The 13,873-nt window shown below is 45.8% G+C and overlaps 1 protein-coding gene and 1 pseudogene across 3 annotated transcripts; both read left to right on the top strand.

Moving 5' to 3' along the window:
* Positions 1-450: 450 nt before the first annotated feature.
* On the top strand, positions 451-6,307 carry SOX4 (SRY-box 4). 2 transcript variants are annotated; one of them, XM_025381675.1, is made up of 2 exons: positions 451-3,261; positions 3,370-6,307. In XM_025381675.1, the coding sequence occupies exons 1-2, from the start codon at positions 2,222-2,224 to the stop codon at positions 3,647-3,649; spliced, it is 1,320 nt and encodes a 439-aa protein (XP_025237460.1). In that variant the 5' UTR covers positions 451-2,221; the 3' UTR covers positions 3,650-6,307. The 2 variants fall into 2 exon arrangements, with proteins under 2 accessions (XP_025237460.1, XP_025237459.1); XM_025381674.1 differs by having other exon boundaries at positions 451-6,307.
* A 3,137-nt stretch (positions 6,308-9,444) lies between these two features.
* LOC112622297 lies at positions 9,445-9,827 on the top strand (annotated as a pseudogene). Its single transcript, XR_003118970.1, has one exon. The product of XR_003118970.1 is annotated as a bolA-like protein 2 pseudogene (transcript).
* Positions 9,828-13,873: the final 4,046 nt, after the last annotated feature.

Genomic DNA, 13,873 nt, shown 5'->3' on the forward strand with positions numbered 1-13,873 from the left:
GGCCTGTTATTACTTTTTTACATCAGTGGTTATTCTGTGTTAGTCTCTTGAACAACATGCAGCTTTTACTAGGAGCATGTCTGGTATTTGAATTAGAAAGGAAGGTATTAGTATTCATTGAGGGCTTACAATAGAGCAGGTGCTTCATAGTCACAAATTCTTTGATCCCTCACAACAACCCTCTATGAAGTAGCTCCTCCATATAATAGATGAGGAAAACTGAGACTTCGCCACATCCCCATAGTTACAAACCAGTAAGAAGGATTAGCAGCCAGGTGTACTATGAATCCGGAGGCCCTACTCTCTTCTGCTACCACTTATCACCTCCTTCTACAGTTTCTCTTTGCCTTGGTTTTTCAGTTCCCTTCGATTCAAGTAACAAATAACAAGAGGAAATATATAAGAAGGAAAGGAGGGAGATGGCTTTGGGAGGAGGAGAGGGAAGAGAGTGAAGCAATCTTTAATTCTGAAAACAGGGAAAACAAATATTTAGAAAGTAAAACCGATTTCCATCCTTTACATACGATTATACATCCTATACAAAACTCTGGAAATTTGCCCATTGAGGTAATTATGGAGCACTACCTAATGTGTTTCACGGAAAGCTCCTCTGTTTGGGCTATGCAGGATTTACAGGGAGTTTAAATCATTAAATAACCATAGTTGACCCCTATTTGGTTAAGAGAGTAAGCAATTATTGCAAAGAGGTCTTCCCTGCCTTCCACAAACAGCACAAAAATGGTTCTGAAGGGATTTACACAATACATCAACATCTGTGCTGTACCTAGAGTTGTTAAAATAATTGTGATGACAGGTGTCTAGGTACCACTTTCTTAATGGTTTTCAATATCCATTGATTTATTGTTGTGGCTTTCCCTTCCCCTTTACAGCTTTGGCTTTAAGAAAGAGCTGGGGAACAGATTTTGCACGAGAGGCTGATTCTTTATTCCAATGCTGAAAAGAAGTAATAAAAATAATCACTTGGCTTTTAAGCAGAAAGCTTCCATTTACAGTATTTCACCCTTACCCCGCCCCCTTCCAAGCCCCTTGTTATCTAACATAATGGTTGGAATACATTTCCGTCTCTCCCTTTAATAATTTCATGCATTAACATCCTCTTCACACACTGTACACACACGCACGCCCGCACACACACGCGCGCGCATACACACACACAGCAAAAGGAAAAAAGAGGCAGCAGAAATCTCAGCTGTACTTCTAGCCCTTTTAAAAAGTTTGCTCTGTAAATTGGAATGAGGTCAGATTTGGAGCTTCTCATTGCACGCGGAGATTATTATTGCATCGGGTTCCAAGCCAATGGGAAGCCCGGGGGAGGGGTTTGGCATGAGGAAGCGTTGGTTACAGCAGCTGATTGGCTGCAGCCAAGACTGTGAAAGGATAAAGAGGCGCGAGGCGGAATTGGGGTCTGCTCTAAGCTGCAGCAGGAGAAACTGTGTGTGAGGGGAAGAGGCCTGTTTAGCTGTCGGGTCTCTAGTTCTTGCACGCTCTTTAAGAGTCTGCACTGGAGGAATTCTTGCCATTACCAGCTCCCTTCTTGCAGAAGGGAGGGAGAAACATACATTTATTCATGCCAGTCTGTTGCATGCAGGCTTTTTGGCTTCCTACCTTGCAACAAAATAATTGCACAAACTCCTTAGTGCCGATTCCGCCCACAGACAGTCCTGGAGCCAGAGTCTTTTTTGCTTTGCATTGTAGGAGAGGGACTAAGTGCTAGAGACTATGTCGCTTTCCTGAGCTACCGAGAGCGCTCGTGAACTGGAATCAACTGCTTCAGGGAAAAAGAAAAAAAAAGAAAAAAAAAAAAAAAAAAAGACTTGCCTGGGAGGCCGCGAGAAACTTGTATTGGAAGCTTCAGCAACCAGCATTCGAGAAACTCCTCTCTACTTTAGCACGGTCTCCAGACTCAGCCGAGAGACAGCAAACTGCAGCGCGGTGAGAGAGCGAGAGAGAGGGAGAGACTCTCCAGCCTGGGAACTATAACTCCTCTGCGAGAGGCGGAGAACTCCTTCCCCGCATCTTTTGGGGACTTTTCTCTCTTCGCCCACCTCCGCCCCTGCGAGGAGTTGAGGGGCCAGTTCGGCCGCCGCGCGCGTCTTCCCGTTCGGCGTGTGCTCGGCCCGGGAAGCCGGGAGGGCCCGGCGATCGCGCCGCGGCCGCCGCGAGGGTGTGAGCGCGCGTGGGCGCCCGCCAAGCCGGGGCCATGGTGCAGCAAACCAACAATGCCGAGAACACGGAAGCGTTACTGGCCGGCGAGAGCTCGGACTCGGGCGCCGGCCTCGAGCTGGGCATCGCCTCCTCCCCCACGCCCGGCTCCACCGCCTCCACGGGCGGTAAGGCCGACGACCCGAGCTGGTGCAAGACCCCGAGTGGGCACATCAAGCGGCCTATGAACGCCTTCATGGTGTGGTCGCAGATCGAGCGGCGCAAGATCATGGAGCAGTCGCCCGACATGCACAACGCCGAGATCTCCAAGCGGCTGGGCAAACGCTGGAAGCTGCTCAAAGACAGCGACAAGATCCCTTTCATTCGAGAGGCGGAGCGGCTGCGCCTCAAGCACATGGCTGACTACCCCGACTACAAGTACCGGCCCAGGAAGAAGGTGAAATCCGGCAACGCTAACTCCAGCTCCTCGGCCGCCGCCTCCTCCAAGCCAGGGGAGAAGGGAGACAAGGTCGGTGGCAGCGGCGGGGGCGGCCATGGGGGCGGCGGCGGCGGCGGGAGCAGCAACGCGGGGGGAGGAGGCGGCGGTGCGAGTGGCGGCGGCGCCAACTCCAAACCGGCGCAGAAAAAGAGCTGCGGCTCCAAAGTGGCGGGCGGCGCGGGCGGCGGGGTCAGCAAACCGCACGCCAAGCTCATCCTGGCAGGCGGCGGCGGCGGCGGGAAAGCAGCGGCTGCCGCCGCCGCCTCCTCCTTCGCCGCCGAACAGGCGGGGGCCGCCGCCCTGCTGCCCCTGGGCGCCGCCGCCGACCACCACTCGCTGTACAAGGCGCGGACTCCCAGCGCCTCGGCCTCCGCCTCCTCGGCGGCCTCTGCTTCCGCAGCGCTTGCGGCCCCGGGCAAGCACCTGGCGGAGAAGAAGGTGAAGCGCGTCTACCTGTTCGGCGGCCTGGGCACGTCGTCGTCGCCCGTGGGCGGCGTGGGCGCGGGAGCCGACCCCAGCGACCCCCTGGGCTTGTACGAGGAGGAGGGCGCGGGCTGCTCGCCCGACGCGCCGAGCCTGAGCGGCCGCAGCAGCGCCGCCTCGTCCCCCGCCGCCGGCCGCTCGCCCGCCGACCACCGCGGCTACGCCAGCCTGCGCGCCGCCTCGCCCACCCCGTCCAGCGCGCCCTCGCACGCGTCCTCCTCGGCCTCGTCCCACTCCTCCTCTTCCTCCTCCTCGGGCTCCTCGTCCTCCGACGACGAGTTCGAAGACGACCTGCTCGACCTGAACCCCAGCTCAAACTTTGAGAGCATGTCCCTGGGCAGCTTCAGCTCGTCGTCGGCTCTCGACCGGGACCTGGATTTTAACTTCGAGCCCGGCTCCGGCTCGCACTTCGAGTTCCCGGACTACTGCACGCCCGAGGTGAGCGAGATGATCTCGGGAGACTGGCTCGAGTCCAGCATCTCCAACCTGGTTTTCACCTACTGAAGGGCGCGCAGGCAGGGGGGAGCGCCGGGGGTAGGAGAGGAGAAAAAAAAAAATAAAAAATGAAACGAAAAGGACAGACGAAGAGTTGAAAGAGAAAAGGGAAAAAAGAAAAAAAAATGAGCAGGGCTGGCTTCGACCGCGTTCCCGTCGTCGGAAAGGAGCGCGGCGGCGTTTTGGACCCGCGCTCCCATCCCCCACCTTCCCGGGCCGGGGACCCACTATGCCCAGCCGCAGGGACGCGGAGGAGGCAGAGGGTAGACAGGGGCGACCTGTTATTGTTGTTATTGATGTTGTTGTTGATGGCAAAAAAAAAAAAAAAAGCGACTTCGAGTTTCCTCCCCTTTGCTTGAAGAGAACCCCTCCCCTTCCAAAGAGCTTCCGGACTTGTCTGCACCCCCAGCAAGAAACCGAGTTAGTTTTCTAGAGACTGAAGGAATCTCCCCGTTCCTGCATCACCACCTTGGTTTTGTTTTATTTTGCTTCTTGGTCAAGAAAGGAGGGGATAACCCAGCGCTCCCCTCCCCTCCCCCTTTTTTAAACGCCTGATGAAGACAGAAGGTTCCGGGGTGACGAATTTGGCCGATGGCAGATGTTTTGGGGGAGCGCCGGGACTGAGAGACTCCACGCAGGCGAATTCCCGTATGGGGCTTTTTTTTTCTCTCTCTCTTCCTTTTCCCCCTGCCCCGTCTGCAGCCAGAGGAGGAGATGTTGAGGGGAGGAGGCCAGCCAGAGTGACCGGCGCTAGGAAATGACCCGAGAACCCCGTTGGAAGCCGAGCAGCGGGAGCTAGGGGCGGGGGCGGAGAAGGACACGAACTGGAAGGGGGTTCACGGTCAAACTGAAATGGATTTGCGCGTTGGGGAGCAGGCGGCGGCGGCTGCTGGTCCTGCGCCTTCCTTCTACGTGAAATCAGTGAGGTGAGACTTCCCAGACCCCGGAGGCGTGGAGGAGAGGAGACTGTTTGATGTGGTACAGGGGCAGTCAGTGGAAAGCGAGTGGTTTCGGAAAAAAAAAAAAAAAAAAAAGGAAAAAAAAAAGGTTTTTTTCTTCTCTTAATCGGAATCGTGATGGTGTTGGATTATTTCAATGGTGGGGTTAATATAGCATGTTATCCTGTCTATCTTTTAAAGATTTCTGTATAAGACTGTTGAGCAGTTTTTAAAATAGTGTAGGATAATATAAAAAGCAGATAGATGGCGCTATGTTTGATTCCTACAACGAAATTATCACCAGCTTTTTTTCATTCTTAACTCTCTAAAGGATTCAAACGCAACTCAAATCTGTGCTGGACTTTAAAAAAACAATTCAGGACCAAATTTTTTCTCAGTGTGTGTGTTTATTCCTTATAGGTGTAAATGAGAAGACGTGTTTTTTTCCTTCACCGATGCTCCATCCTCGTATTTCTTTTTCCTTGTAAATGTAATCAGATGCCATTTTATATGTGGACGTATTTATACTGGCCAAACATTTTTTTGCTTTTGTCCCTTTTTTTCTTTCCTTTCTTTTTACTTTATTTCTTTATTCCTTCCTTTTCTTTTCCTTGTTTTCTTTCTTTCTTTTTCTTTTTTTTTTTTTTTTTTGGTAGTTGTTGTTACCCACGCCATTTTACGTCTCCTTCACTGAAGGGCTAGAGTTTTAACTTTTAATTTTTTATATTTAAATGTAGACTTTTGACACTTTTAAAAAACAAAAAAAAGACAAGAGAGATGAAAACGTTTGATTATTTTCTCAGTGTATTTTTGTAAAAAATATATAAAGGGGGTGTTAATCGGTGTAAATCGCTGTTTGGATTTCCTGATTTTATAACAGGGCGGCTGGTTAATATCTCACACAGTTTAAAAAATCAGCCCCTAATTTCTCCATGTTTACACTTCAATCTGCAGGCTTCTTAAAGTGACAGTATCCCTTAACCTGCCACCAGTGTCCACCCTCCGATCCCCGTCTTGTAAAAAGGGGAGGAGAATTAGCCAAACACTGTAAGCTTTTAAGAAAAACAAAGTTTTAAAAGAAATACTGCTCTGTCCCGAGGCTTTAAAACTGGTGCATTTACAGCAAAAAGGGATTCTGTAGCTTTAACTCGTAAACCACATCTTTTTTGCACTTTTTTTATAAGCAAAAACGTGCCGTTTAAACCACTGGATCTATCTAAATGCCGATTTGAGTTCGCGACACTATGTACTGCGTTTTTCATTCTTGTATTTGACTATTTAATCCTTTCTACTTGTCGCTAAATATAATTGTTTTAGTCTTATGGCATGATGATAGCATATGTGTTCAGGTTTATAGCTGTTGTGTTTAAAAATTGAAAAAAGTGGAAAACATCTTTGTACATTTAAGTCTGTATTATAATAAGCAAAAAGATTGTGTGTATGTATGTTTAATATAACATGACAGGCACTAGGACGTCTGCCTTTTTAAGGCAGTTCCGTTAAGGGTTTTTGTTTTTAAACTTTTTTTTGCCATCCATCCTGTGCAATATGCCGTGTAGAATATTTGTCTTAAAATTCAAGGCCACAAAAACAATGTTTGGGGGAAAAAAAGAAAAAATCATGCCAGCTAATCATGTCAAGTTCACTGCCTGTCAGATTGTTGATATATACCTTCTGTAAATAACTTTTTTTGAGAAGGAAATAAAATCAGCTGGAACTGAACCCTAAATCTTGACTTTTGTCGTTATTATGCCCAATGCCTGGGATGGGAAAAGCCCTACGGTATCTAGACACACTACACAATCTGCCTTAGCTTTAAAAAAAATAAGTTATCAGAGGAGTCTTGTCAAATGCTACCTTATTGAGGAATATTAAATGTCTCTTGGCCAGATTTCTCCTGACCCTGAAATGATGGCATCAGCTGAATATGTGTCAACTCAACACATGCTTTCTAGGAATTTTCTGAGTTTACCATATTTAAAAACGACCTTTGTCTTGGAATCTGAAAAAGAGGGGGAGGGGCAACGTGGACAGAATTCTTCACAGATGAAACTGGCTAGCTGATCTTTTTTTGAACTTGGTGCTCCTGGAGCTGCTTTCTCCTTGATATGCCCATGCTTACCTCTAGCAGTGGCTATAATTGGTTTCCAAGGGTTAAGGACAAATAAGCTGTTACATTATCAGTAGATTATACAGGATTAGACTTTTACCGATGATGAAATGCTAAAGGTGTATGCAATTTTTTTTTTTCTCAAGCAGAAAGGTTGATGTGGTGCTATGATCTCCATTTTTTGCCATGCCCAACATGGTGTTAATGTAAGAGAACTGCATCAATAAAGATGACCTGGAGAAGCTGGCTCCATATGGGCTCAGAGGAAAGCCCCCTGTCTCTCAAAATAGCACTTTGGCTGCTGGAGATTTGTGCTTTTTCTAAGAATCAGGCAGGATTGTTTAGACTGCAAAGAGAAAAAGTTCTTGGATTTCTTAAGGCCTAATACTCTTGGGTTTGGAACATGCAACTTGCTAAGTGGCACTATTTCCTGTTTATTTTGAGAGTTAACAATTGCTATTAACTAACAAAAGCCATCTTTACTTCCAAATGTGTGTTAAAAATGTGTCTTTTACATGTCTTGAGTTTTTCAGCACTGGAGAGGAGGGGTTAATAAGCAGAAGTGTTTGGAAATAATCCCTTACTCCTTTGGATTACTTGTAGATTAGGGAGTATTATGCTGGAAGGTACACCTGGAAAAAGAGAACTTTGAGGACTGGTCTAAAAGGAGGGGGTTTTGTGGTTGTCCAATGGAAAGCAATGATCCATCCCCAAAAACCAATATAACTTGTGTTTCCATTTAATTTATCTCTTAAAGATAGCTACTAGTTTTCAACATTTTTTTCATGTACGGTGCTCATATATTTAGTTTTAATTGCATTTGTGTTCTGCAATTGGAATTCCATTTTTTAAAATGACCTTAGAACAACATGGCATCTAAGTTTCTTCAAAGATCTTTGCAAAAGGAAAAACCCTTCTGTAGAAAAGTGCTTTTAATTTGTGTTCATTGCAGTGATAATATAATTGTTCAGCATTTTTCAGATCCAAGATACCAATAGCATGACATAAATGCAACCTAAATGATGCGTTTTTTAAATGATGCATCTCTTTTAAAGTATATTTTTATTTCGGAGGATTCTCCTGTTAGAACTTATTTTTCCTTGACTCTCCATGTAAAAGCAGATGCTTTAAATATTTCCTTTAAGAATTTTGGTAACATTGGTTTAAAAATAAAAGCTGAAATGTGTGTGTCCTTCCTGGCAGGTGGTAAAGTAAACATAAGAAGCATTTTTGTACAATGTCTTTTCCTCTGAGTCTGTTTTCATTCATAAGGGATACTTACGTATTAGGTGGTAGAAGGCATAATAAACATGAAACGAAACAGTTTTGATTTAGTATGATTTTTTTACTTTCAGATAATTGGGATCAATAGAAAAGAATAAGTTTCAGATTTTCTTTTAAGAATATCAAGCAATTGCTTCTGGCCCTGTGCTCCATCAGAAATGTGAATCCATGATACTTGCTTAAGCAAGTTTTGTCAATTCCTAGTTGAATCCCTTTAAGTGCCAAGAAAAAAAAAAGCATGTAAGCTCAGAGGGTGGGCCCAGCTCCTGGAAAGGCTTTTGGGGTTTGTTTTTACCCTGCTCTTGGGGTACTAGGGGAGCTAAGGGATTCTGAGGAAAGCAAGAAAGCAAAGGGTTAAATGGACATCAACATTTACCAAGGGTTTCCTGTGTTTGTAGGGTACACACAAATTAGAAGACATGGTCTGGAGAATGCTATGGATCAGAATGCTTAATTATGAATTTAAAACAAATTTAGGGATCCCGAGGAAGTATTTGCAAAGACAGAAATGTTAAAAAAAATTTTTTTTTTTTTTTAAGAATACAAACCCATCTATCCATTTGGATTTCTCAGAGTGTAAGGTTGGTATGCTTTATTTCTCTTTCTGGTGGTTTTTGTTTTGTGCCTCCTCCTGGCACCCCTCCTATTAAGGCCTACAAAATACCTCTCTAACCCATATTCACTAGGGTTTACCCCTAACCCTCTCTTTCTGGAGAGAGATATCTCCATACGCATTTCTTAGTTTTCACTATCATTTGAAAGCTAAAGTGGAGGGGTGGGAAGAAAGCATCGCCAGGCATCTGCATGGTGTTTCAGGCTCTGCCAAGTGTCTATGGCCATTCCCCTTTGCCCAGGATAAAGCACAGAATTCACAGGCTGCTCTTCAAGGCCCCGCATAAAGGGTTTTAGCCCAACTTTCCAGTTCTTCCAATTGCAGTATAACCAAACTGCTCTTTCCTGATAGACTGGAATTCTTGAAGGACAGGAATTAGGCATTGAATACTTCTCGTATTCCCCAGTTTGCTTTCGCTCCTTCTTTTCACATAATAAATGCTAAATTCTTATTTGTTGACTTAACATTTGCATGGTTTCCATGGGGCCCTAAGAACTTACAACATGCATTTGCATTTTATGCTGCCTGTGGTAAGTACCAGCGCTGGATTGCATGAAAACCTGAATTAGAATTCTGCCTCTGAAACCAACAAGCTGGAGGACCTGGGACAGATTTATCAGCCTCTTTAAGTTTCCGTGTTTTAAATCGTCATACAGAAAGAGGGCTATCTAATGTAGACAGCTGTCCTGAGAACAGAGTGAGGCGGAACTTGTGTGATATGTCGTAATGCCTGGCCTACCCCATGGGCTCCTTGAATGCTAGAACCTGACCTTATGGGTGGTTCTAAAAAGCTAATGTATGTAAAGCCTAACACAGTGCCAGCAACATAGAAGATGCTTTAAATTCTAAAAATAGGGAGCAAAGCAGCGAGGCCGGGGTCCGAACTGGGGTTCTGTGCCCGCTGGGCTGCTGCCCCAGCTGGACTATCGCCATGGAACTCAGCGCGGAATACCTCATGGAGAAGCTGCAGCGGGACCTGACGGCGGAGCATGTGGCAGTGGAGGACAACACCACCTGCAGCCGTTGCGCCTGTAGCTTCCGAGTCCTGGCGGTGTCGGCCAAGTTCAAGCGCAAGTCCCTGCTTCGGAGACACCGGCTGGTGAACGCGTGCCTAGCAGAAGGGCTCCTGCACATCAATACCTTTGAACAGAAAACCCTGATCCCAGAGCAGTGGGCCCGTGAGCGGTAGAAATGAGGGACTGGGACTTGCACAGCCATTAAATTATAAAGCTGGAAAAAAAATTCTAAAAATAAATCTCCTGAATCAATGTTTCTCAGTCCGCTACACGAATCCCCAGCATCAGAATTACCTGGAGATTCTTAAGAGTAGCGATTATACGGATTGCCAGCCACAGTCAGACAGTGGGGATGGGGCCTTAATGAGCACTCCCCCATAGATTCCCAATGCTCATTGAAGTTTGGAAATCAGTACCCTCACTGTATTTTAGCATATTCTCCCGATAAGTATGCAGGCAAGGGATTATGACGCCTTCATTGTTTCAGCATGGAGAAATTGAGTTGAGAATGGCCCAATGGCTGATCTGAGGTCACAAGGTCAGAAGTGCCAGAAAGGGTATTGGAACTCTATCTCCCGAGCCCTAGCATCAGCCTAGAAATTTCGCCTTCTCCATTTCTACCGAAGGCTTGGTCCCTTGGCAAAAATTGGCAGTCCCTGCACTTCCCTTAGCCCTCTGACTCCCTATCCATTTTCTCAAGGATGCCCTTCCACCGTCCTAGTTGAAAGTTTTAAGTTTGGGCTGGGGATGTGGCTCATGCCTGTAATCCTAGTCCCTTGGGAGGCCAAGGCGGGTGGATCACCTGAGGTCAGGAGTTTGAGACCAGCCTGACCAACATGGTGAGATCCCGTCTCCACTAAAAATACAAAAAAATTAGCTGAGTGTAGTGGCACATGCCTTTAATCCCTGCTACCTGGGAGGCTAAGGCAGGAGAATCGCTTGAACCTGGGAGATGAAGTTGCAGTGAGCCAAGATTGCACCATTGCACTCCAGCCAGGGCAACAAGAGCAAAAATCCATCTCAAAAAAAAAAAAAAAGTAAGTTTAAGTAATTAGCCAAGTTAATATGTATATATATTCCAGTTAAACAACTGTGTACTAAAAGATGAACCCAGGGACTGATGTTCGGAAGAAGTATCCAAGGCAGAGAACAGAAATGATATAAATACAGTGCCTGACTTCTGCTTTGTTGTTTAAAAGGCAGAGCTTCCAGCAAGTGAGAAAATTGGAAATTATTCAGAGCGCACTCAGCCTTTATAGAGAGGGATATCGTCTACCCATTATATCCTAATGAGATTGACCGTTGGCTACAGTTAACTTGAAGGGTTTTATGGTTTCCTGCATGTGTTGTTTTCCTTCTCTATGTTAAAAAGAAGAAAAAAAAAAAACCTCTCACATCAGTAAACGGTATTTCCCAGGGGGCTGTCTGAGTAGGCTGCTGCATTTTGGTTTGGACCTTAGTTAACAATGGACTTCTATGTGTGTATGTTTGTGAATACAGGTGATAATAAATTTAGCCCATTTTATTTTCTTTTGACAGTTTCAATTCAGGGCAATTGGTTTATGGAGTACCGCCAAACAGGCCTAAGTCAAGTCATGGCAGGAAGTTTCTTGTAGGGCCTACCCTGCAGATTTTTTGTTTAAGGACCAAGTTCTAAGTCATTTGTGCACCAATATACACAGCTGCTTTGCATCATACCTAAGACATTCTAAGGGTATTCCATTTGAGTGGTTTTTTTTAAGGGTAGGACATTAAGAAACAAATGAAATATCATTTACTTAGCCCACTTGCTTCTTTAGATATTTTTCCAAATACATAATTCTTTGGATTAGTTTTTAAACACATTATAAATGTGCTGTTTCCTGACATAACATGCAGTTGAAAGGCAAGTGAAAACACTGTCTATTATCCTTAGTAGGTAGGCTCTCTCCAGTCAGTGAATGCCCAGCAGTGCAGGGCGATGGTTGGCTAATGCATGCGATGCATGTAACTGCTTTTACAAGAGCTAAGCAGAAGGGTCCTGTTGAACGATCAGTTAGCTCCCCTTGTATGTGTGGCTGGTTGTTACATTCTTTCCTACCAGCCCCTGCCCTAACTTCCTCAGATCAACACCTAAAGCCTGTGAAAATAGTCTCTTCTGGAACCCCTGACCTTCAGTCTCTGCCCCTGCTTTCTCCCTTCCCATTCCCACACTTTCTATGTGGGCCTTTTATCTCTCCTGTTTGCCAATTCCCCTTAGACTTTGAATAATTTATCTGAAGTTCCTGGGAAGTTGTGGGGCTGTCTGTAGTCTCAAAATACACTGCACTTTGTTCCTTCTCTAGGCCGAGGTAGGTCCAAAAGCCTGTCTTTGAAAGAGGTGGTGCTAAGTACATTGGGGGATTTACTAACAATTTTAATTTTTTGGATAAGCACCCAATGAATCCAAAAGCTTGAGGAAAGAAAAAATAAGAGGCAAAAGATGAAGGTGAGTAGTACATTGCAATTCCGATATCTCCCAAAGAATGTCAAGTAAATTAAGGGAACACGGATTAAGATTTCCAGTTCTTATTGTTATAATAATGTATTTTATACATGTCTTTTCAAACACATGGGAGTTTTCCTTGAGTAGTTACTAGAAGTGGAAAGTTGCTGGGTCTTAGTCTTATAGACAAAGGCTTTTGACAGTTTTCGTACCCTGGTGCTGGTTAGGTGTAAAGTGGTTTGAGGAGAGAAAAACTAGTGATATGTCTAAATGAACACAGGTTAAAAAATAAACCAAACTTTCAAACAATCATTTTAACCCCCAGAGAAGGTGAACAGATTATTTTAATATGTAAGTAGATACATCTGCAAATCATACTGAGATGATTTTTCTATCCCAAGTGTCTGATAACATACATGAATAGAAAGGCGAACAATCACAGTAATAGCCTTGACACTGACATGGTGACAAAGTATGGGGACTTTAGCACTACCGAAATAAACATGAGAACAGCGATCAACTCTCTTTGGTCTTTTTCTTCCATGAGAACTCATCAGGCTGATTCCCATTTCTGCATTACCAGCCTTACTTTTTTTTTTTTTCCTTTTGCTAGGCTCTGTGATTGCAAGGAACAGAATCACTCAAGTAACCTGAAATCGTGGGGCTTTATTACAAAGAAACACAAGGCTACAAGGGAACTGAAAATGTCATGGTAGTTCTAGGAGAAATAGCGTTCAAGATCCATGGCAGCTCTAGAGAGCAGGTTAAGTGGTTGCCAATTTAGCATCAAGATTGTGCAGATGGCCGGGCGCGGTGGCTCACGCCTGTAATCCCAGCACTTTGGGAGGCCCAGGCAGGCAGATCACAAGGTCAGGAGATCGAGACCATCCTGGCCAACACAGTGAAACCCCGTCTCTACTAAAAATACAAAAAATTAGCTGGGCCCAGTGGCAGGCGCCTGTAGTCCCAGCTAATGGGGAGGCTGAGGCAGGAGAATGCCGTGAACCTGGGAGGTGGAGCTTGCAGTGAGCCGAGATCGCGCCACTGCACTCCAGCCTGGGCGACCGAGTGAGACTCCGTCTAAAAAAAAAAAAGATTATGCAGATAATTAATATTGCTCAGGTATTCTGTTAGTTTTCCTCTGTGTGTTGATTTTCTCCCAATACCAAATCTTGCTTCTGTTTTCCATATTTTGTCCTTCATATTCCCTTTTAAGACAGCTCTGGGCTGGGCACGGTGGCTCAGGCCTATAATCCCAGCACTTTGGGAGGCCTTGGTGGGTGGATCACTTGAGGTCAGGAGTTCAAGATCAGCCTGGCCAACATGGTGAAAACCCCATCTCTACTAAAAATACAAAAATTAGCTGGCCATGGTGGCGTAAGCCCGTAGTCCCAGCTACTTGGGAGGCTGAGGCAGGAGAACCACTTGAAGCCGGGAGGCGGAGGTTGCAGTGAGCCAAGATGGTGCCACTGCCCTCTGGCCTGGCGACAGAGCAAGACTTCGTCTCAAAAAAAAAAAATTTGCTAGGCATGATGGTATGCACCTGTAATCCCAGCTACTCTGGAGGCTGAGGCAGGAGAATCGCTTGAACCCGGGAGGCAGAAGTTGCAGTGAGTTGAGACGGTACCACTGCACTCCAGCCTGAGCGACAGAGCAAGACTCCATCTAAAAAAAAAAAAAAAGGAAAGAGGCCAGGCGCGGTGGCTCAAGCCTGTAATCCCAGCACTTTGGGAGGCCGAGACGGGCGGATCACGAGGTCAGGAGATCGAGACCATCCTGGCTAACACGGTGAAACCCCGTCTCTACTA

The sequence above is a fragment of the Theropithecus gelada genome, chromosome 4 (assembly GCF_003255815.1).
Source record: "Theropithecus gelada isolate Dixy chromosome 4, Tgel_1.0, whole genome shotgun sequence".
Taxonomy (NCBI): Eukaryota; Metazoa; Chordata; class Mammalia; order Primates; family Cercopithecidae; genus Theropithecus; species Theropithecus gelada.